This window comes from Chelmon rostratus, chromosome 20 (genome assembly GCF_017976325.1).
Source record: "Chelmon rostratus isolate fCheRos1 chromosome 20, fCheRos1.pri, whole genome shotgun sequence".
Lineage (NCBI taxonomy): Eukaryota > Metazoa > Chordata > Actinopteri > Chaetodontiformes > Chaetodontidae > Chelmon > Chelmon rostratus.
The window spans coordinates 12,262,244-12,285,642 of NC_055677.1; the positions used below are offsets into that span (position 1 = coordinate 12,262,244).

The following is a 23,399-nucleotide window of genomic DNA, read 5'->3' on the forward strand; positions in this document are numbered from 1 at the left end:
ACAGAACAACTGATAAACTGGACATTAACCCCAGTAGTGAAGAATAACTGCAGGAAGTTGTGAAAATGAGCAATTTGTGTCACAAAGAGAGCATAGCAAAGCATGTGGACCCAAAATTTAGTAGACGGCAGCAGTGAGGACCAAAAGCAGGAGAAACTGAATCAAACTGAACAGACAACTGGACAAAGACTGAACCAAAAACTGCACTGACGAGGGAATGAGGCACAGGTGGAGAGATGGGCTGAGAAGCTCAGGTGAGGGGAATGAGGTGATTGAACCAGGAGGAGAGGGAAGGAGCTGATTGGCTGGGGCAAACACTGGGAAGAGGGCAGGGCTAACGAGGCTGAGGCAGGGCAGGTGTGGGGAGAGAGACAAGACTATCATGTGAGAGATGAGTTTTCCTGATATTTTAAGGGACTTGTATACAATTCTCTGATAGAGTCTCTGTTTTCTTCTCCCTGATGTTTGACCATTGGTCTGTTAGCTCTTTGCTTGTTTTCAATTTTTGTACTTTTCTAAAATAAATTGAATATATTTGGGTTTTGAGCTGTTAGTCAGACTAAACAAGCAAACTGAATATGTCAGCTTGGGCTCTGGGAAACATAGGCATTTCTCACTATTTTCTGACACTTCATAGATTAATTGATTAATCAAGAGAGTAATGAGCAGTAGCTCATGTACCGTCTCACTTACATAGATTCATACAGAGACACGTTTATAATTGAGGTCAGTGTTGTCTGTGCATTTGTCTGAGTAAAGTAAGAACCTGGACAGCTTCGATTCTCTTCTTCCTCTAACAGAGGGAGAATTACAGTAGACGTCTGTGTTTCGCTCTTGAAAGAAACAGAAAATCACTTTCTTTGTCGAAGTACAAAACTCGCCACCTCTCCAGATGGAGAGTGGCCATGTGGGTGGATTTGTTTGTACTGTACAAGCAAAGCATCGCCTCCCCTAGAAGACAAAAACAAAACGGTTGCTCATTAGCTGTCCAAGGCCAAAGGAGCCACCTGTAGACATTGCTGTATTCCCCATTCAGCTTTTTATAAATCACATTATTTGATCCGTAGTTGAAAGCAGCAATTAATCTGCAGGGAATCGCCGTGAGACGCCCTCGAGTAGAATCTAAGCACCTCTCTTGACTGCTTTTGTGTTCACATGAATCCTTTACTTTGTCCCGCTTGATATTGAAAGCGCCAAGGAGATGGAGGGTTTTCTGCAGCCTTCCCAGATTTGCGGCGGGCTCTTCCTCTCTTCACCATACGGGGAGTTTCACCTCCTCTGAATCCCCTCTACAACACAGCTGAAATCGGGCCAAGAATCTCTCTCCTTTGATTATAGGTTTTATGCAGCGAGTGTCATCATCAAACACACTGAATGCTCATCCCCCCTCACCCACCATTTCAGTCACTTTTTTTTTTTTTTTTTTTCATCTGGTGCTCTGTCACCAGGCAGGCAGTGCATGTGAGACCTGCACCTCAGGTCCAGGGTACACACACTGAAGCTCTGACTCATGTCTAGACCAGAAAAATTAGGGCATACACACAGACAAAAAAAAAAAGAAAAGAAAAAGAAAACTGTGACATTTAGGCAAGACGTTCACGCTGCGCAATCAGGCCTCATTTTCCACACTGAGCTCAGTCAGCGGTAGCCATGTCTGGATTTGGCGAGGAACAATCAGATTTAATGTGAAGCCTTTTTTTGTGTTTCCCATTTCCGCGGGGTCTGTCCTCAAATGAATGCAGCCCAGAGCTCGCAGCTAACGGCGTATCTTTGAAAGCACAACTGCTCCGTCACTCGGCTGGAATAAAATGGAATCAGCAGGAATGCATTTAATACTGGGGAGTTTTTATATTTCCAACACAATGCTGCGTGTCGTAGCCCGCCGACAAGGTGACACGGCGTGCCATTATGGAGGAATTGTAGCTCTAAAATTAGTCTAAGGACGATTATCCTTTGCTTAAATAGTTTTCATTGTTATTTCCTTTTATCGCACTGAAAGCTGAGACAGAACTATTTGGAGGAAGTTTTAAATAAGTGACACGAAGGCTCGTAACAATAAAATTATTGTTTTGTGTCCTTCTAAAAGTGACCTCTGATTTCAATTTATCTTAATTTCAAAACGTTTCTGCTTTCGGAGCTGGAATATCTGAAATTCTGCTGGAGTTTGGTGGGTAAAACACACAAACGTCCCTGCACAGCACAGCACAGCACACACACACACACACACACACGGAGAGAAAGATGACGTGAAAGAGCAGCAGAGATTGTTCAAGAGTCAATTTCTGTCTTGTGTGAAGTCATCTGAGGAGCGATATTGAATCTTCGGGGATCACAGACGAGGCTGTGATGTTTCACTAGCAAGACGAGGTAACACACCTCAGCGAGGCCGCGCTTGTTGATGTAATTTATTACAACATTATACAGAAAAAAAATGTTTAAAACCTTCTCACTTCAAGCTGACTTTCAAAACTTTAACAGACGCTTTCCTTATCTTATTTAGCCGACAAAACGTATGGCCCCGGCTTGGCTTTGTTAAAGTTTTTCTTCTCAGTGTGTGGAAGTTTGGCTAAGGATTGGATTCACAGTCCCAATGGTCTGCTAAAACTTTCTGAAACCTTTTTTAAGGCCATTTCTAATGTTTTTGCTCCTCCATTTATCTCTGTTAAGCTTCAGTTCTGTTTTGTTCTGGCACTGCAAAAGGGAACAGAGATAAGACTTAAAGTTATTTGGTGAGCTCAGAGGTGTTTTTACTCATATTCAGTGTGTCAGTCCAAAGAACATTATCCCTGTTGTATTCTTACAGTGACTTACAGTGTAATCGTTCCTTTAAGTTAACAGTGACATGACAGTGACCTCGTAGGCCTTTAATTGGACTGGCTCCTATTCCCCCAGAGAACAGCAGCAGTCTTGGTTTCAAGCCATACAGTCTCAATGCTTTTTACCGCTACTTTCTCTCCGAAAATGTGTCTGGCCTTATTATACTATACTAAACCTAATTAAACCAAATTACTGTCAAAGTTGCTGTAAAATGCAGCTGCATATTCTGCAGATTAGCATGTTGAATGAAACCCCAAGAGAACATCGACTGCACAAGAGCTTGACCTTGATCCTCTAAATTTGCTTGCAAAGCCGTAATTGCCAGTAAATTTGGTTGATTCCACATTTTGACTAATATAGCTCCGATGGGGGCATTTTACATAGTTTTGAAAGAGTGTGGATACTGTGGATACATCATTCGTTTAGCTTAAGAGCAGTTTAGAGCTCTAATTTGATGTTTTTTGTCACATTGAGTTAACATGTTAGCCCCCCCCCATGCTCACTTTTAATAACTTTGTGATTCCCTGACTTCTCATCTTGTGTCATCATTAGCACATAAGAACCCACGGTGACACAGGTGTCACACATCCAAATTTTCCTAAAACATGAAATAATCCGAGTTCTCAACGCCCAATGTGACACATATGTAACATTTGAGATCGTGGACAGTAGGGGGTGGTGTTTTGAAAAAAAATGTCAGAAATGTGTTCTGTGTGGTCCATTTAGTCTGTCTTATGTCCCCCATAATTTTCCTAAAAGCAGAAATGGGTCCGGGTTCTTATGGGTTAGGACAAAATCTTACTTGAAGAACTGACACTCCCATCATCCTCAACTTTCCCTTTTTTATTGCTAATTAGCTATGTTGTTAACATACTAATATGCCAAACTGAGGTTTCAAACATGGTAAACATTATACCTGCTTAATATCAGTGTGTTAGCATGCTGATTTTGAGCATCTTAGCACGCTGATGTTACCAGAGCTGCTAGCATGGCTGTAGACCTCCTGTTGGTCTATTCCAAGCGGCGAGATTGGCTACTTGAGGCTGGCTCCGAATGTGAGTCGATCCCCATAGACCTCCATATTAAAATGCCCAACTTAACATAAACATGTTTACAGCCTGATACAAAACAGTTTTGGTCTCTATAGCTAATTTCCCTGTTTATGTTTAAATAATATTAAGGCTTAAAGTTATGCATAATTATGGGCATGGCCGCTTTGATGACAGTGACAGCTAGTCGCTAGATCCACCACCCATGCTCCACCTCATGCTTAATTTTTATTGTGTGGATATGCTAGTTTGGGGTTGTGGAGAGAAGTCAGTGCATGTGGTACTATTTTTATCAGAGCCTTAAATTGTCTGTCAAAAATACTTACCACTTTTATTTTAATTAGTTTAAAAATTGGTTGCTGTTTGCTGTTTATTGGCTGTTTTGTGAGATTAATAGGATTTTCGTAATGGGATTTTTTTTTTTTTGCTAATGTGCAGTGCAAAGACGTCTTCAAACAGTGCAGCAATCATGCATTCTGTAAGCGGAGCTTCCAGTGAAGAATCTCACATGTGGGACTTCATGACCTTTGATCACAAGTTCAAGGCTTGCAAACATGACAAAAGATAATATGGATAACAGCTAACATGCCGGCAGCTTTCTTTTAGACAGCTGCAAAGAAAAGAGAGTAGTTCAAGAATGAAATAAATTTAGGAATAAGGACAACAATTTGAAGTTTTCTCTGCAGGAAGTGCATTGTTACACCTGGCTGTTTTTGCTACTGCGAGGATCCTGATTTTGCAATCATGTATTAAAAATGAATGCCCCCCCATCCCTCTTCTGCTCTCTCCACAGATCCGGACTTTGCAGACTTGGGAGTACCCCCTCCTCTGCCCTGTAGGTATACTCCCTCTACCTCTCTTTCTGCCTCTGTTTCTTTCTTTCTATCTTTCTGTCTGACTTGTTTTCACATTCCCTCTCGCTCACACAGCTCTTTTTACCCCAATAAAGCCTTTTTAAAGTGTGGTTCTTCCAGCTGAATATACCATTTGTGCTCTAGTGGTCTAACGTATGTACGTATGGTGCACCTGCTGGTGTTTGTGAGCCCGTGTGTGTTTGCCTGAACCGCGAGTGTAGATATGTGTGCATGTTTGTGTGTGTTTATGCATATGCGTGTGTTTCAGCCTGTCAGTATGACATGGTTGGACCAGAAGGTATCGTCGAGTCGCATCAGATCACCAGAGACGGGAAGGCTGGCGCCGCCGAGGCCGTCGACTGCAAATGGTACATCCGTGCTCCGCCGCGCTCCAAGGTTAGTGACATAAGCTACGCTCCCATCCAACTGTGAATTAGATTTACTGCCAAATTTTGAAATGTCACATAAAATGGAAATGAAACTGTGTTCCCATCAGCCGGGCTGATGACAGCATAACGCAGTTACGTCAGACAACAAATCAACAAGAAAAATAGATGCTGCAAGACTCTGACAAATACTGAGTGGTTCCATTCCTTTCAGCTTTGAGACTGTATTGAGATATTTTTTCTTATTAATTTGCTGTTTCCATTCAGAATTCCTTCACACATGCAGCAAGATCAGGGGTTGCATCAGGAAGCTTTGATGTTGCATGTGGTTTGTCTGCAGCTGTCAGCAGTATCCCGATGTGAGCGTTCGTGGCTGCGGGGGGACTTGTTCCCCTGCTAGGGTCAGACAGATAGGCAGAAGGGTTTATTTGGGGTCAGGCCCATTTTTTTAATCAGCAAGCTGTTCCCCAGAGGAAAAGAGGGATAGAAGGAGATGGAGATAGAGAGGGAGGGGAGTGGGGGCAGAGCAGACAGACAGAGAGAGGGAAGAGGCGCTGATGAAATAGTGTTGCCATGCAGTTTGACCCTGAGGCCTGCTAAAGCCTGTGTTTGTTTTCTCCGCCAGTGTTCGCCACGTTGCCCTGCATGCATATACAAATACTGACATACATCCACGCACATGCACATGCACATGCACACTTTTGCTACATCGCCCAACACACACTTGACATGCTCCCTTATCTACCAGAGGTACCCGCGCTGCATTAATGCTCCAGGATTAAAAGTTTCCCGAGGGTAGAGCAGCAATGCAGGAAAAGGCCACATTTTACAAATGCTATAACTTCTCATATGAGTCCATAAGGCTTGATCATATACGCACATAGACAGTCCGGCCCATGGCTACAGTAATGGCACTGCTGAAATAGTGTTGGCTGTCTAGTGGATGCATTTGCAGGGTGTTATTTAATGGAATAAGACCACATTTTTATTTCCCTTTTATGGTTAGTACAGTTGATTCAAGGACAGAAAGTATTATTGGACCGGCGTTCTGAGAATTTAAAGGTTTTGGTCACATTTTTAATACTGTAATTGAACATGGTGAGACACAGTAGACCTGCAATTTATGTTATAATGGCTTAAGGATGTTCAAAGGGCCTGTTCAACATTGTATTTCCCTTTCTGAGGCCACTGTAGAGATCTTTTTAAAGGCACACAGTCCACATTAGGAAAGCCTTTTAACCTTTGTTCCATCCCTGATGAAAACTGTGATTTGGTTCTTAGTAGTTTTTCACGCAGGTTTTTCATACTGTGCTGCAGGCTCTTGTACTGTACACACACACACACACACACACACACGCACACACACACTGTCTTATGATATGACTGGCTGATAACATTGGTGCGACTGTGATTCATGGCCGCAGCAGTTGCTTGGCTCTTATCTGACATATTCTTCAGGTCGCATATTCCTTGCTAATGCCCTTGTTTCCCTTCAGAAATGTCCTTCAGATTCAGGTACTTTCAGCCTCAAGGCCACAGGAACTATAAGACTGCATCATCCACCGAGAAGCATTCTTTTCATGTGGAGCCATACAATAAGTGTAATATTGAAACAAGTATTAGGAGGGACCGTGGCCATTATGGTCGATTCAAAAAAGCAGCATTGATTGCTCGATCCCTCTAAGTGGAGTTGCGTAATTCTGCCAGGATATTGTGGCTACAGCACCGAAGAGGACCATAAGTCAATTCAGCGTGTGTCGCATGCCTGCTTCTGTGTGTGTGTGTGTGTGTGTGTGTGTGTCAGGCTGTATATGTGCATGAAAGAGCGACGGAGCGAGCGAGCCTGGCAGCATGATGTATTTTACTTGGTTTGAATCAGTGTCATATTTCGCCCTGCAGGAGTGTCTCACAAGGCGAGTCATGGGCCAAAGGCTGACAGTCATTGGCACTGATGGACAAGTCGGCAAATAAAATTTTTAGCACAAATCTATCTTCAGTCAGACACATTCCTGGAGCTCTCACCTCCATCAGCACTGTTCAGACGCAGTTACACATAAAATATAGAAATCTCTCCGTTTCTCACTTCCTGCCTCTCTCGAAAACGCACACATGCTCACATGCTGCTGCAGTGAAGCCCCAGCCCATCCCGGCATACGTGCATGCATGAGGTTGCGCTGCGTACAGGGCAGGGCTTTCATTTCCCTATGCTGATACAGTACTGCACTGTACCCAGTGTGCCAGAAACAGCAGAGAGATAATGACATCCTATACCGGAGGCTCTAATTAGACTGCACCGGAGCACTCCAGAGAGAAGGGAGGAGAGGGGGACAGAGGAGGAGGAAAACTGGGAAAGGAGGGGATAAGCGAAAGATATCCTTAATAATGCATTTTATCGGAGATCCAAATGTAAAGGGATGAAGTTTAGGGGTGAGATGGCAGATGGTGGAGAGAGGGGTGGCCTGAAAGGTAGAGAAAGGGGAGGCTGACTGAAAGATACACCTGCAAGTAAGCAGTAATGACCATGTGTTGTTGCCAGAAGTGACAGCACTGCACCAATTTTAATGCCGTAATGTGATTGCATTACACCCCCATGTGTCATTTTAATTTCAGCTTCTTCTATAAAGAGATTCAACAGAAACGACCAAAAAAAAAACAAGTGAATTAGCTTTTACTGGCATCCAAAGCGACGTAAAAAAACAACAACATGCAGTTAGTGGCGACACAATATCACTTTTAGGATTAAGAGATGAAGTGTGTTTCAATGACTGGAACTGGAACTTTACCAGATTACTCTCATCAACTGCAATCTGTGTTTTTCTAGTAACATTTCTTCCTCTTGTCGTTTTCTTTCAGCTGTCTAAATTCAGCTGACGGCTGGTGGTTGTGGTGGAATATTTTACTGTAGTTGCCTCATGTTGGCTCGTAACAGTTACTGCATTTTCCTCAGACATCATTTATGTCCTGTCTGTTTTCCACCGCACCTGCCTGCTCTGCGTGACACCCCCTGTATCTTTTCATGGAGATAATGGCCAAAATATGGACATTCATTCTGACTGTAATGAACAGCACGAACGCGGCACGAATATATTCTTCCCCAGTCAGTGATGGATTCTGCGTCATTATTGGTCGCTGCAGAATCAATGAAGAGGCAGCCCATTTTCCTGCTGGAGCCAATCTCTCGTCCTACAAATTGGTGATTGTATCTATCTGATCCATTGCCCTCATTTGGCTTCGTGACGCCGTCTGAACTCTGATTTTTCTTCATCACTGGTCAGAAAATTTAAGCATCAAGAAAAAACAACATGAAAAGCTCTTATTTATGCATCTGTGGGTTTGAGCATGTCTCTCTCACACAACGAGGCCACCTTGATCGCCTTTACAGTCAAATCTAGTAAACGACATCAGTCAGGCGTTGCTTTAGTGAATGCGGGGCTGAGAAACGACATCACATGCATAAAAATTGCACTTGTTATGTATATTTCCATGCTAAAACTCAGCAGGACGCAAATGGATATGACTGCTGTCCGTGATACCATTTACACCATTTCATTAAGGAAAAATGCTTCATCCAGGTCATCTTTCACAGCTTAAAAGTGTGCATGTGGCAGCAAAGTGTAAAGGCTTTTTTCTTTTATCACTGCGTCCCACCCCCCCTCCACCAAATAACAATAATTGAAAAAGCGTTTGGTTTGTGGTTGTTTGAAGCTAAGCTTGCAACAACCAGCACTTACAATAATAGCCATGTCCAGAAGCCACATTTCCATCTGTCCTGTACTAGGTTTTACAATTCACAGTGGCAGTGAGATGACAGTAGTTAGATTTTTAGATAAAGTAGTACATCTGTGGTGCATATCTTCGAGGTAAAGGGACCAGTAAATAGATTCCATTAGCTGTGCTGTTTTCCAGATATAGAACAACTGCTGGATGGATTGCATTACTTTACTTTGTGCTGTTGCTCCTGTTGCGCCAGAACCTCTATTGTGCTTAAACCACCCATGAAACTGGACCTGTGGAGGACAAACCCATAAGCTTGAACTGTAATATGAGGGATTCAGCAAGCATATCTGTTGTGTTTACAGGAATGAGCACCAAGTCTTAATTATTCTTATCTTTTCCGACTATTACCTGTTACTTACAGGAGTCAGAAACAACTGCAGCTCATCACTGATGTTAATGCAGAGCTCTCATAAGTTGTGAAAAGCTGACTTCAGGTTTAGTCAGATAGACCATGCATGGCCAGAAATCACATAGCAAGCTTTAAAATGTGTCAGAGATAATGACAACATTGCAGCTCTGTAAGGCTGCACTAAGGCACTGTGGTGCTTTTAAGATGAATCTGACATTAGCATTCTAACATGCTTACAATGACAATGCTAACATGCTTTTCTTAAACAAGTATAGCATTCACCATGCTCACCAACTTAATTTAGCATGTTAGCATGCTAGCATTAGCTGATTAGAACAAAAAACGCAAAGTAGAACTGAGGCTGATGGGAATGTCATTAGTTTTAGTACTTCATCATGAATTATGGTTGGACAAATGAAACATTTTGACCAGATGGTGGCTCTAGATGAGAAGTCAGAGGATCCCTGAAGTGATTACAGGTCATCCTGAGGGGGACATGAACGTCTGACCCAAATTCAGATTGAGAAAGATGTTTCAACAAAACGGCCACATTATACCCGTCCTGTTGTGAACGTGTGGAGATTGGCCTTGGCGGACGTTAGATAGCCAGCCTGAATTATTGTCCCAGTCAGCCAACGTCAGTTGGATTCGTTGTCTTGGGGTCATGAATCTCGATGCAAAATCTTGTGCCAATCCATCCAGCAGATGTTCAGCTATTTAACGGGAAAAATTCAAACTTGGACCTGCTGGTGGCTGTAGATTCCTCAGTAGGATTTGTCCTTTCGGGACCTTGAATGTCTGCCCAAAATTTAATGGCAATCCATCCATCTCTGGATCCAAAGCAAAAATCCAACCACCACCTTCACCAACACCACCCATAGTCTCATGACTCCATCCAGAATCAGTTATGGTGGTCAAAATGGAGGTTTATGCTCTTTAATGACTAGGTTAATCGCTTTAATCAGCCATTACCACCAGCTGAAGTCTGTTCAAGAAGTTTAATGTACCCTTAATCCACAATGTTTTGAATTTGTAATGAGTCCCCCCTGATTGAATTAACTTTTATTAGTTACAGAATGTGCATTAACTGCATTCTTTGTGCTGCGGGTGGAAATCTTCATGTCTAATTTGGCTGCTACTAAAGCTGACGGTAGAATTACTGTCTGACCTAATTAACATGCTTACTGGTGCTTTTTCCCATTATTGGCCTCTTGAACTTTAAAACAAATGGAGACAAAATTGGCCAAGAACACCTAACTATAACCTTAACCTTGACTGTAACCTTAATGATAACACATTAAAGCAGACCTCTTTGGCAACATGCCAAATGTAATGGAGCCATTTTTAAACATCACCCACCCGTAAAAACTTCTTTGCTTGTTCTTATAAGTTTTCTTCAAATCCCAACAGCATTTTTTGGCGTACCTTCCTGCAGCGTTCCCCTCAGATCACTGACCTGCTCCCTGTGTCATCTACCCTGTCAACAAACCGGATTTTGAATCCACCATCTCGATCTTTCGATCACTTTAAGAGGCACTGTATTGGAAATCCATGCGCGTATTGAAGAGACCAGAACATCTCTAAGACATTAATGTCAATGTACATCCATTCAGACTGTGCAACAAATATATTTTAGGAAAGGTACACACTCCCCACGCACAGTACTGTATTTAGAAGTACATTCATTTTCACATTGTGACGCTAGTAGTGACATTGAGCAGTATTTTGTTCCGGTATCACAGAGTGGAACACAAAAAATGCCCTGATTCTTGTGACAAACCCAATATAGCCCAAAGAGCAGCTGAATATGTCAAATTTTTATTGGATGGAAGCTTATCGACGCCAATATGAGAACCTAGGGGAATTGGATCCGATCCATTTCACTTGTCGTGTTGTTGAAGCCGAGCTGACATTGCGAGGTCCATTATCCTCCTCCATCTGCAGCTTTCGTCTTTCGGCATAGAGCGTCACATTTCCCTGTCACAGTTCGGGAGCTGTCCACTCATTAACCGTAATGATGGCGAGTGCTGTGCTCAGCCGACCAGAACCACGGCTGTGATTGGGCGATCTCGGCCTGATGAATGAGTGACAAACAACGATGCGCAGGCAATCAGAAAGTGTTAGTTTCACCCACAATGGCTGCTGTGAAGAGTCAAGGTGGAAAGCAAGGTGGATATTTCACTCAATGAGGGATTGTTACTGTCGGATAATAAAACAGTCCAGACACTATATATCTGCCATGGTTTGAAAGTCTTTGTTATATACTGTGTGTGTTTGGAGTCCATTGATCAAGACAGGGGAAAGTAAAATGAACTGTAAGTGGGTGATATTTTCTGTCTTGAAGATCCAAAGCTTGTGGCAAAATGTCCAAGGTCTCCTTAAAGTTTAACAAGGTTGTAGGTTTTGTGTAATGCCTTATCTCAACAGATATGGATAATGAGTCTAAAGCTAATAGACTCGGTCTGTCTCTGAGTCCTCATTTGATATGCGTGTGTAATGACTTTGTATGAGCCGCAGTCTGTCAGTCTTATTTCATTACAGAGCTGCTAGTATGTCAGGCACTGGGATAATGAGTAAGATGCATAGGCTATAATAGGAGGGGGCTCAAAATCTATTCTGTCACCCCTCTCTGTTCTATTATGTTCACCTTTTTCCTCTGTCATGTCTACAGTTTTCCTTATTTGATCTCTGCTTTTTCTCTTTGTATTTTCCCTCCTGTCTGCCTCGGTGCGTCGGACAGATCTACCTGCGTTTCCTCGACTATGAGATGGCCAATTCCAATGAATGCAAGCGCAACTTTGTGGCGGTGTATGATGGCGGCAGGTGTGACTCTTACATTTTGATACATCATACAGAGGCTCCACAGTTACTCGTTCATTTTAGGCCCTTTATCTTGTGATCTTAACTTCATCATCTCAATATCTTGAGATACAGTTGTGCCTTTTCTGCAGAAGACTTAAATCTTTAATTATTAGTTAAAGAAATTAAAGGATTTGTCAAGACACAGTTTCTTTTCACTAGTCATTCCATGTCAAGTTGGCCTCACATGACTTCATATGTAGGAAGTCACTGCACCGAGCCAAGACATAGTCAAGCACATGACCCCCCATAATACCACAACCAGTTGTTTTTACACAGATTAAACAATGTGATATAACGTGTTAATTAGGGAGCTTTAAAGGTCCTATGTTATATTCATTTTCAGGTTCATGCTTATATTTTGGGTGCCTGCTAGAAAATGTTTACATGCTATCATGTTCAAAAAACACGTCAATTGTGTCATACTGTCCATTGCTGTGGCACCTCGATTCACCCTCTGTCTGAAAAACCCTGTTTTAGTGCCTGTCTCTTTAAGGCCCCCCGCTCAAGAAAAGTCCAGTCTGCTGTGATAGGTCAGCTCTCACAGGCCTGAGCAGGCACCATGTTTCAGCATGAGCTCATCTGGTGTTTTAGCATGCTGGGGTCACAGCAGGGGGTGGTGACTGTATAGTTGTCAAGTCTTGATGGCTCGACTAAAGGCAAAGTTTCTGATTATGGGCTGTGTGCATTTTCTCAGTGATTTGAGTGTTTTGATTCTTTCACAGTATTTATATAGCACCTATTCAAAAATCCCACTTTCTACAATATGGCATCTTTAAAGGTGATATTGAAAGGTGGATTTTGTTACCTATGGACAGAGCCAGGTTAGCTTTCCCCCCTGTGTCCAGTGTTTATGCTAAGCTAAGCTAATTGTCTGAGTTCACTGGCTTTATTTGAACAGACAGATATGGGAGAAGTGTTGATCTTTTCAGCAAGCTCTAGGCAAGACAACAAGCATATTTTCCAAAATATCAAACCAATAGAAGAGCCAGACGACAATTTTACAGACAACTTCACTTGCAAAACTTTTTTATCTGAGGACAATGAAATATTAAAATCATGATCAAAGAAAACAATATTTGATATCTTGAGATATGGATATAATTAATTACAATAGGCCCTCAATGAAATATGAACCTCTCAACAATCTAATTTGTTATCTTGCGATAACCAGAATATAAAGTTGAGATCAGATGATAACAAGCCTGGAACAATATGAGCCACCATGGCTGCTCTGGGCTCCTGTTCAATAATGTGGATTGTTGAAATGCACAGCAAATAACCATGCTACTTGATAATAATCTGTGGGTTCTTATCTCATCCTGTCTCGTCTCAGTTCGGTGGAGGACCTGAAGAGCAAGTTCTGCTCCACGGTGGCCAACGACATCATGCTGGTGTCCACTCTGGGCGTCATCCGCATGTGGGCGGACGAGGCCAGCCGCAAAAGCCGCTTCCGCATCCTCTTCACAACCTACCAAGAGCGTAAGCCGCAGCAGAAATCTGCACTCACACACATGTGCTGTTTAGATGTTTACTGCAAAATGATCCACCTACTGAGGGGAACTGTTAAGGCTTTATTAATCAGACCACCACTCCGTGACAGCGACACTGACGACAAAATAAAGCAGGCCTGCTCCGTAGTGCTGGCCATTAAAGGAAGATGGAAGCACATTGACCGCGTTTATGGCCAGTTATATCGTGTGCAGTTCGTAGGAAAGGTGCTGTCAGAGGTTTCCATTTAGTTTTATGACCATTTAAACAGGAGCAAGCAGGAAACCAAGGAATGTGATTTCCATGAGAGGGAATATTGCCTGTGGGTAAATGTGATATGACAGCATCGGTGGACTTAGCTCAGCACTGCAGCACTGGCAGCACTGTTCTTAATAGATAGGTAGACAAAGGGATATCAGGATGAGCTACAGTGTGTTGACATCTACTGGTTCTCTTTGAGCCAAACACACACACACTCTGTACACAAACACACAGCCTTCCTCTTTCTTATTCACGGGCTTCTCATTGATGGAGCCTGGAGTTTGACAGGGGTTGCAGAGGGCATTCTTTGGACTAGTGAGGTGAATGAAGAGGGTCAGAGGCTTTTAAGTATAGAGTATGTCAGTGTCAATGGCATATAGTCCCGCACATGCACACACACACACACACACACACACACACACACACACACACACACACAGACACTGCACTACTGAACATTGCATCTGCATTTTGGGATCTTAAAGAGGAATCTCTCAAAGGGTGAGATTAAAAATTAAAACAATAAAGGGCTGGCCAAAAAATGCATAATAACGTGATTCAAATACAAGAATTATGTTAAATTCATCACCAAATTTCTCTTACAGTTCGACTGAAATTTCAAAGAGGTGCTTTGCTCTTTATTTTTATAAAAGGATTTATTATTTTAAAAGGAAAAACTGCACCAGACACTTGTTTTCAGAATGCTCTTTTAACGCCACAGTGTGCATATTGGTGCTAGGCGCAATGCTTCGTGGAAAAAGGCATGTTATTCAGACATGACCTGAATTCACTGTTCCTTCGTGCCACATGGTTGATTGATCGAATGGCACAAACTGTACCCACACACCTCATCAGACCCTGAAGGACAATCAGTCGTCACTCTTTTCACACATCGACAACCCGTCTATATAAGCTCGTGCGTGCGCATTGTTGTGATCAGAAGAAATAAGTGGCTAGCTTCCGCAGAGCAGGCGACAGCAGTGCCAGCGGAGTTGTTTGTGTTGTGAAGTCAGTGTCCCTTTTGTAAGGCCTTTTCACCAAGCAGAGCCAGGATGTGCTGTTGCCGGGGCAACGCTTCTGCCTAAGTCACTCGGGCGATCCCCAGCCAGACCTCAGCCTTTAGAGCAGCATCCAGCACAGCTCGGCAGCACTGCACCAACCCTGTCAACAGTGAATGTATACAGGTGGAGGACAGGGAGCACAAGCAGGAGAAGTAAGTGTAGTGTCCTGACTTAAACTTGCTTCAGCTGCAGATCAAATTGAATTTAAAAAAAAATGAAACACACTCGAGTGGTGTACGCACTGTTATTTTGTTGACAGAAAGGTACACGTGCAGTGTATAGTGTATTCAGTGTTTATTGACATGAAAATCTCATATTTATATGATGCTCAGGTATGGTTTTCAAAGATTTTTCCTTGTGTGCACTTACATGCACACACAGAAATATGTTTATTTTCATGGTTGATCACGTAATGTAGTGCATGTTTACGCCTGCAGTCAGCACGTGTGAAAGGATTTGTCGAGGCACAGATAGAAGAAGCAAATAATTAGACACCATTTAAGAATTACCGCTCCCTAAGAAACTGAAAGCCGAGTAAAGTATTTTAATGGCTCGACTAGAAACATTTGTATGATGAAGCTTTTAAAGGAAAATTCTACAACAAACAGCTATGTGCTGCCCTACAGCGCTGTGTATTCCAGAAACACAGAAAGAAGTTATTTAATTCCCCTCCTCGGGTGAAAGGAAGGCCACAGCAAGTGTGCGTGTGCACTCTATTACAGGTGCACTAGCTGGATCTACAGCTTATAGGGCAGTTTTTACAATAAGTGCTCCCTTGCTACGGCAGATCTTAAGCCTTTATATGTTTGTTCACAGCTGCTGGTTCCCAATGGGACCAGCAGCTTTTAGAGAGCCATTCACAGCTGCCCACTCCCAGCGAGATGCTCCAGTGGGTGGAGCAACGTTCCTGAATGCAAACATCCACCTTTATCATTTTTGCCGTGCTCATACCTGCTGATACTACTGATTTTGCTTGTTTCCAGGCTCAGACACACACACACACACACACTAACACACACACACCTGCTATGCAGAGCTACAGTGTAAGATTATAAATGTGAAGTATAAGAAAGTGAAGCCTATCTTTACTCAAAAAGCATTTATGTCTTAGGTGATAAATGTGCTTGTGTGACATCTCAGCTGTCAGCATTGTTATGCCTCATCAACAGACGCCTGTCTCTAGGGTTGCAGATGGAAATTTGCTCTGGCTTCACTACACACATCACTTCTCGGTTCTTGCAAAGCTTCTTTACTGTATGCATGAAAGCATTTGAGAACAGCACAGTATGCTAATGTCTGTTAACATATGGATCTTTGCTGGGTCTTAAACCAGATTATGTCATCGCTGCATATTTGCTATCTTGGTTGCTTTAAAAACGAATACTACGGGGATGTAAGATGAGACGCAGCACCGGATGGATGAACGTACTGATGGATACGCACGAATGGATGGATGCATGGTTGATTGGTGCCTTCGGAACATCTAGGGTTTGGACAAATTTTGTGGACTTGGATTTAGTTACATAACAATAAATGTAGTAAATAAATAGGTAAATAACAGTTACAAACAAAGCTAAAGCAAATATATAGCTCTATTAATAGTTAAAGGCCTATTAAGAGGCAGTTGTAAAAAGGTGGTTCTTTAGCCATGATTTAAAAGTGGTAATAAATGGGAAAGAAGAAGTGGTAAACTGTTAAATGGTTAAAACAAGAATCAGTAGCTCATAACCTGTAACTGTCTTTTAAATTAGAGCAAGTGAGAGATAACATCACTGCAGGTGTGAGCGCTAAAAAAAGATCATGATCGCAAAAGGAAAACAACGTGAGACAAATACAACTAAAGACACATTGTCCTCATCTCCGAGAAACAGCCTGACTCCACTCCAGTAGCAGATAAACAGACAAAGCACAGATCTATCTTGGTTATTTGATTCGAAAAGATTCAATTCAAGCCATGTGTTGCTTCGAACTCTTCACTGCGGAAGCCTCTTTGCTCCTGGAGCCCCCCCCTCTCTGCAGAGACACCCAGACTATTTTCATCAGCAACTCATTTAGGAGCTAATTTATGCTTCCAGCAGTGACTGGGAGCGTTTCTGTGTGGGCAAAAGGGCACTTTTATTACAGAACATCTTCAAATTAATTTCGCAGGAGATTAGTGTGGATCTCGCTCTTTGTAACGACCGGTCTCGCCCTGTGGTGTGTGGAGGAGACGGGCGCACCGAAAGGAGAAGGAGTGGGCTCCCTCTGCTGGTTATTACCAGAAGCCCTGCCACAGCTTTTGGCGTAAACTGTATGAAAGAAAGAGAGAGAAACAGCGGTAGGAGGGAGAAAATAAGGAGGACACACACAGAGAGCCAATATGACTCAGGAAATGCTGGCAAAGGCCAAGAAAGGATGGGATACAGAGACAGATAGAGATAAGTCACTCTAATTTGGTGTGTTATTATTCACTTGGGATGAGTGCCGGGATGAAAACAGCCATACATCACAGCGGTAACACTGTCAAATAGTCCCCAGCTCTGCCATACCACTGGCAAGCTGCTTTAGTACCCAGCGCCAGTGTTGTGTGTGAGAGGCAAGAGAGTGAGAGATAAACAGAGAGAATGGGAGACATACAGAGAGAGAGGGCAAGCTGAACAGAGCCATCCATTACTGTCACATGTCGCTGGCAAATAAGTAACTTTTGGAACATTTGGCAATTGAAAGTGGTCTCAAAATACTTTTACCCTTCACATGCTTTTCCACAAAACCATGTGCAGAATGGACAGTATGTATACTAATGGAGAGCACTCATTGGCGATTTTTTCATAATATCCTGCCATGGCAGAACATAACTAAGTACATTTACTTAAGTATTGCACTGCCTCCTTGTACTTAATTTTCTGCTACGTCATAGTTCTACTCCACCACATTGCAGGCACAAATATTGTTTTTACTCGACTACATTTTTAATTTTTATTTAGTGGTGTAGTTGCGCAGCAGATAAAGATTTTACAAACAAAATCTGTAATGATCTTGTAAAACATGCTGCTTTTTTATAGCATTAGCAACCCAGCAGCATGTGAAATCGACCGGCTGTAACATCAAAATGTTGGTTGCATCAAAATGCATCAGTGATAATAATACAACAGCATTTGATGACTATTATTTTGAGGATAATACTTGGGTACTTTTGCTTTAGCAATTTTAAATCCAGGACTTACCTGTAATAAAGTATTTTTACTGTGTTGTGTTGCTATATTTTCCTCAGTAAAAGATTGGTGGCTCTTGGCTCTTCCACTACCATTGTTCTGACATTGTGTATGTGTGTGTATTTCTGCCTTGGGTGGCTATGGCTATAATAATCCCACAGTATGTGTAATTTTATATGGCAACATTGACACACACTTGGTGTAATAGATTTAATGAAAATTCTGTTTAGAAACTTTATAGATAAATATAACCACATGGGAAAATGTGTCTTTGGCTAAACCGGTGAAATACATCACACTGAGGCATAAAAACTCCAAATCCAAAACTGCCATATGCTGCCATTGTCTGAACTTGCCTACTGTAACACAGCAGGGATAATAAAGCGATAACTACTACCTATAATAACATCTCTACCAGGTGGCAGTGAAATTACACAATACACAGTAAATTAAATAGGACAAACTATTTTAGCATGTGGTTAGCTTTCGCTGCCACTGTGACTGACAGCAGGAAGCAATGAATTGGCCAATCGGCTGGCTTATGCATTAGTATGATTGGTTGTTGAGAGCAAGGGCACCTTAGCTTATATATATATGTGTGTGTGTGTGTGTGTGTGTGTGTGTATATATATATAACATTATCACACTGGTTTTACGACCACATCTTGCTGATGGCGCCTCTACCTCTCTACCGCTGCCGTCATACAAAGGTGGAGATGTGATGGCGGTGTTGTGTCTCAGACCAGGTACACTTTGAGGGCAGGTGCCACGATGATGATCATGTGTTTGAGGACGCGCTCTTGTTTATGACCTGGTTTAGATTTGTGTGTACCAAGGACGTCCTGCATAAACAGGAAGAATTTGTTTGCGTGCAGATGATTGTGAAATGTCATGGCCATCTTTCCAGACACCACCCGTACACACGCGCACACACAATTATACAGTACACACACACATTCCAAGAAATTCATTCATATCCACAAGTCGTCTCTGCAAATGTTTGAAGAGAAGGATGAGGATGAAAATTCATGAAGAACAGATGGGTTCGGGGGGGAAACAGGTCTGATTTGAGTAATGCCCGTCCAAATTTTTTTCCTCAAGTCTGGCACACTACAACTTTTCTTCGGCTGAACTTCAAATACTGATTAGTGCTGCAGTGCCCCACGCATTTGCTGTTGTTAATGATGGGAAGTTCAATAAAAAGTAGTTTAACTTTTTACTCAACTGTTTCCACGGCTTCGGATTAGATCACAAGTGGATAATGCTTAAGTGGAACTAGCGCTACAGTTGGATTCTGTAATCTCTTTTAGTGTAAAAAGCTCTCAGTGGGATAACTATGGTGTTCATTTCCTTTCCAGCTCCATGTGATGCAGATGCCTTCTTCTGTCACAGCAACATGTGCATAAACAACACGCTGGTGTGCAATGGCATGCAGAACTGTGTCTACCCCTGGGATGAGAACCAGTGCAAAGGTGAGATGTTTTAGAGAGACGGTTGAATGTTTCAGCACCGTGGACAGCGACAGGGAGACAGAGTGGGTTTGAACTGCTAGGCTGAATGTCCTACTGACGACTGCTACTGATAGTACTGCAACACTTTAGCTATCAAGTGCTGTGACTTTTCTGACGGAAAAATTGTGTTATTTCTTTTTTGTATCATTTTAGCAATAGTTTTATCTTTAAAGGCCCTGAAAATATATTTTTTCTAATCAGCTTCTCACTGTGAGTGATAGGATCCTGCATGAACACCCAATTTTATGGCAAAGTTTTAACAGTTTGGGTTATTTCACACAGAGGTTTCTGTATTTCTTTTTTCTCGGTGCTCTTCTCACTGGTTTAAAGGGGGTGGGGCTAAGTTTCAAAAAGTGATGTCTGTACCAATCAGAACTTCATTTGGATCAGGTTGTTTGGCCACTGTTCCCACTGTTGTTAAATGGCCAACTTTAACACCTTTAAAATTCATTTTCCCTTTTTTTAAACTTTGATTGTTGATGATTTAGTCACACAATGAGAGAAATACTTTAAAACCAAATTTTCAGATGCATAAATAGTGTGTTAGTATTTTTGATATAGAATAATACAGTTTAGAAGACCAGATTTTATGTTCTACCCTCAGCTGATCTTGTTCTCGGCCCAGATCAATGCACAAGAAGTGGACAGTGTCTTTGTTTACGTTCTTTGAAGGCGTCCTTATTTTACCCTGTTTCATGGCTCATGGCAAGCAAGGTCCTGCGTATTCCCTGACTTTGTGATAATGTCAGTTTCTTCATTTCCTCTGCAGCTCAATCCCTCACTCCACTCAGAATTTTAAAGCCACTGGATCTATACTTTGATCCCCAGTGGCTGGCTACTGGCAGCTCCTTATCTAACTGAGATTCCCTTATTGCTCCATCTTCTTATATGATGCCATTCCAATAATTAGCTGAGATCTGTGAGGACTCTTGGGATTAGTTTTTCTCTGTTTTATATTGCCAATTAATTTGAATTCTGTTCCTTGACCTTTCGTGGCCCATCACCGTATTCCAAGTACATGAGCTGAGATCTATAGTGTAGCTCCCCTGTGCCCTCCAGCAGTGAAACTCACACGCCAATAAGTACAATGTGTTGTTGATGATCATTATGCTGTTGTGCTTGGCTTGCAGTGCTCTGGTTTGTTTTTCCACACAAAACCTCTTTCACCTGGTGCAAATTTGCTTCAGTTCCTCTTGTTTTGCAGCCCCACAGTTTCCTTTAGATCAGACAGAAAGGCTGCACACAGAGATGCATGTGTATTCTGAATGTACATTACTGTAACTCTCTGAAGCTTTAAGCAGAGCCTATGACATATTGAATCAATTATGTCAATCCTACATGACCTATTCCTCACTCAGACTGAGATACCTTTCCACCCTACAGTCTATGTTTGAAACTGTGCAGAACTCAGCAACAAGAGGGCATGTTTCTCAGCCTGTTACTTGTCTTCTTTCCGCTCTAGTAATGCATATTGCCACCGCAGTCCTTACATTTGTCCTCATTAGTGGTAAAATGTCAAGTTTTATTCCATTCTCCTTTACACTTCTGAATGTTACCATTTGCTGTCATTGAAGCTCAGTGTGCTGTGCTGCACGTTCATCCAGCTTTTAAATGTCACAGATCTCCCCACAGATTGCCTCTCTACACACTCTGTTAGCCTGTGCTGCTCTTTGTGTTTGACCCATTGACCCTTTTGTTATATTTTTGATAGCTCATGAAAGCCATGGCCTTAATCACGTACATGGTGTGGTCCATTTGTTAGTTGTCTTTACATGTGATCTTTGCTATCTTCTTCTTGGAGCTGCTGCTAAAGAAATCTTCATGACCATTAGCAAAGCCCCACACCCCTTAGTTACTGTTGCTATGCCTGTCAAGGTTTCCATTTGCACATAGCACATGTGCAGTTCACAATGCTAACAGTTAGCAGATTACCTCTTCAATCATTTAGTGCTATTTTAAATCACATGCTTTCAGACAGACAGACAAAGGCAGGCTTTTCATTTCTGTCACATTTTCTCACAAATTTTGTCCGAGAAATGACAACTGTCACTGGCAGCTTGTATCAGCTGTAGCTAGCTAGCTAATTAAGATGACATTAGCTTCATATGTCAAAAATGCTGTCTTCAGCTGACTTTTCAATGTTTCAGCTGACCTACCTTAAAACAAAAATCCCGTAGAGTTTTTAAATATAAACTTGATGGCTACATACGTGCTATCGTGCTACATCACTGAAGCTAAAGCTGATGATCCACCTGCTTTGCTCTTGTATTACAGTGTAGAGCAGCAGACGAACACACTTTTTGTTCCATTCCTTCAAATTTTGCTTTTGTATTTTTGGTTTTGGAAAAACTAAAAAAAAAAATTGTCTTTCAAACTCCTCTCTTTAACTAAAACCCAAGGTAATCCTAAACTAGACAGGCCAAGTTACGGTGGCTAAGCTATGGGTTTAGCAAATGGGTCAATTAACAGGGAGTAGAATTGTTCATCTTCTCATTTGTGTTTTCTCATTGTGATAGTTGCCTTCACATATAATTATTTTTCTCATAAATGTTGCCTTTCTGTCTCTACCACTGTACAGAGAAGAGGAAAGCAAACATCCTAGACAACCTGAACAACACAAACGGGACCATAATTGGTGTCACCTGTTGCATCGTCCTCATCCTCCTCATCGTCTCCGTCATCGTCCAGATCAAGCAGCCACGTAAAAAGTACATCCTACGCCGTGAGGACTTTGACCCCACCATGTTCCAAGAGGTCTTTGAGCCGCCTCACTATGAGCTGTGTACTTTACGAAGCGCCACCACAGCCGCGGCAACCTCAGCAGACTTAGTCGACCTGGCGGAGGACTTTGAGAACTACCACGCCCTCCGCCGTGCCTCCTCGCGCTGCGTCCACGATCACCACTGTGGCTCCTCCTCCAACCCCGGCTCCGCCCACATATCCCAGCTGTCGCTCAGTGGACGAGGAAGCCGCGGAAACTTGAGCGCTCGAGACGCGGCGGCCGCCACCCTGCTCACGGACCTTCCACAGCCGCCCATGGCAGTGCGGCCCTTGCTGCCGGCCACCGGAAATCGCAGGAGCATCTTGGTCATGAAGCACAGCTACTCGCAAGAGGCAGCGGACAATGGATGCGACCTGGACGACGACCTGGAAGAAGTTCCCACCACCAGCCACCGGCTTTCACGCCACGAAAAGGCAGTACAGCGGTCAGTATCCATAGATTTCTGATGAGGCAAGAACAACAACTCTAGAGTTAACTATGGGGATGTTTGAAACGTGCGTGGGATACTTACATTTATTTTCATTTTCCTCTTACTTTAGCTTTGTTCTTCCTCTTCCTCTCATAATTTTTTTAAAATTACAATGAGCTTCTTTTTTTGCATTGACCCTTGTTCTTTCTCCCCCCCTTCTACCATTAAAAACCTTTTGGATTTCTCACAAAGGGCTAAATTACGATAGACAAATTTGCCGCCTCTCGCATGCTCATCCTTGAACACGTCCAGCTAGCTTTCCTCAGCTGATTCAATTCGTAGTTTGAGGTTTGTCACAGCTCTATAAGCAAATACAGACCTCATTTTATAAGATACTAATTCTGGAATCAGTCAATTTTTGACTGTTAACACAAGGGCTTAAACCTGTGCCTCATAGAGATGACTGACTTCATTGACATTTATGCAAATGATTATAAATACCCATTTCTATTCCTAACTGTGAATATGACTTACAGTATATTCTATATTGCTCAATATTTTGGCATGAACAAGCTTTTCTATAGAAAAACAACAACTATTTT

At 42.4% G+C, this 23,399-nt stretch overlaps 1 protein-coding gene across 2 annotated transcripts in view; it reads left to right on the top strand.

The window, feature by feature from the left end:
- neto1l (neuropilin (NRP) and tolloid (TLL)-like 1, like) overlaps positions 1 to 23,399 on the top strand; it is a 63,140-nt gene that overhangs the window by 38,269 nt on the left and 1,472 nt on the right. For both annotated transcript variants that reach the window (XM_041961747.1, XM_041961748.1), the window contains exons 5-10: positions 4,660 to 4,701; positions 4,989 to 5,116; positions 11,973 to 12,055; positions 13,428 to 13,573; positions 19,454 to 19,567; positions 22,185 to 22,812. In XM_041961747.1, the coding sequence (XP_041817681.1) occupies positions 4,660 to 4,701; positions 4,989 to 5,116; positions 11,973 to 12,055; positions 13,428 to 13,573; positions 19,454 to 19,567; positions 22,185 to 22,812 (1,141 nt within the window). The remainder of the gene's footprint in view (positions 1 to 4,659; positions 4,702 to 4,988; positions 5,117 to 11,972; positions 12,056 to 13,427; positions 13,574 to 19,453; positions 19,568 to 22,184; positions 22,813 to 23,399) is intronic.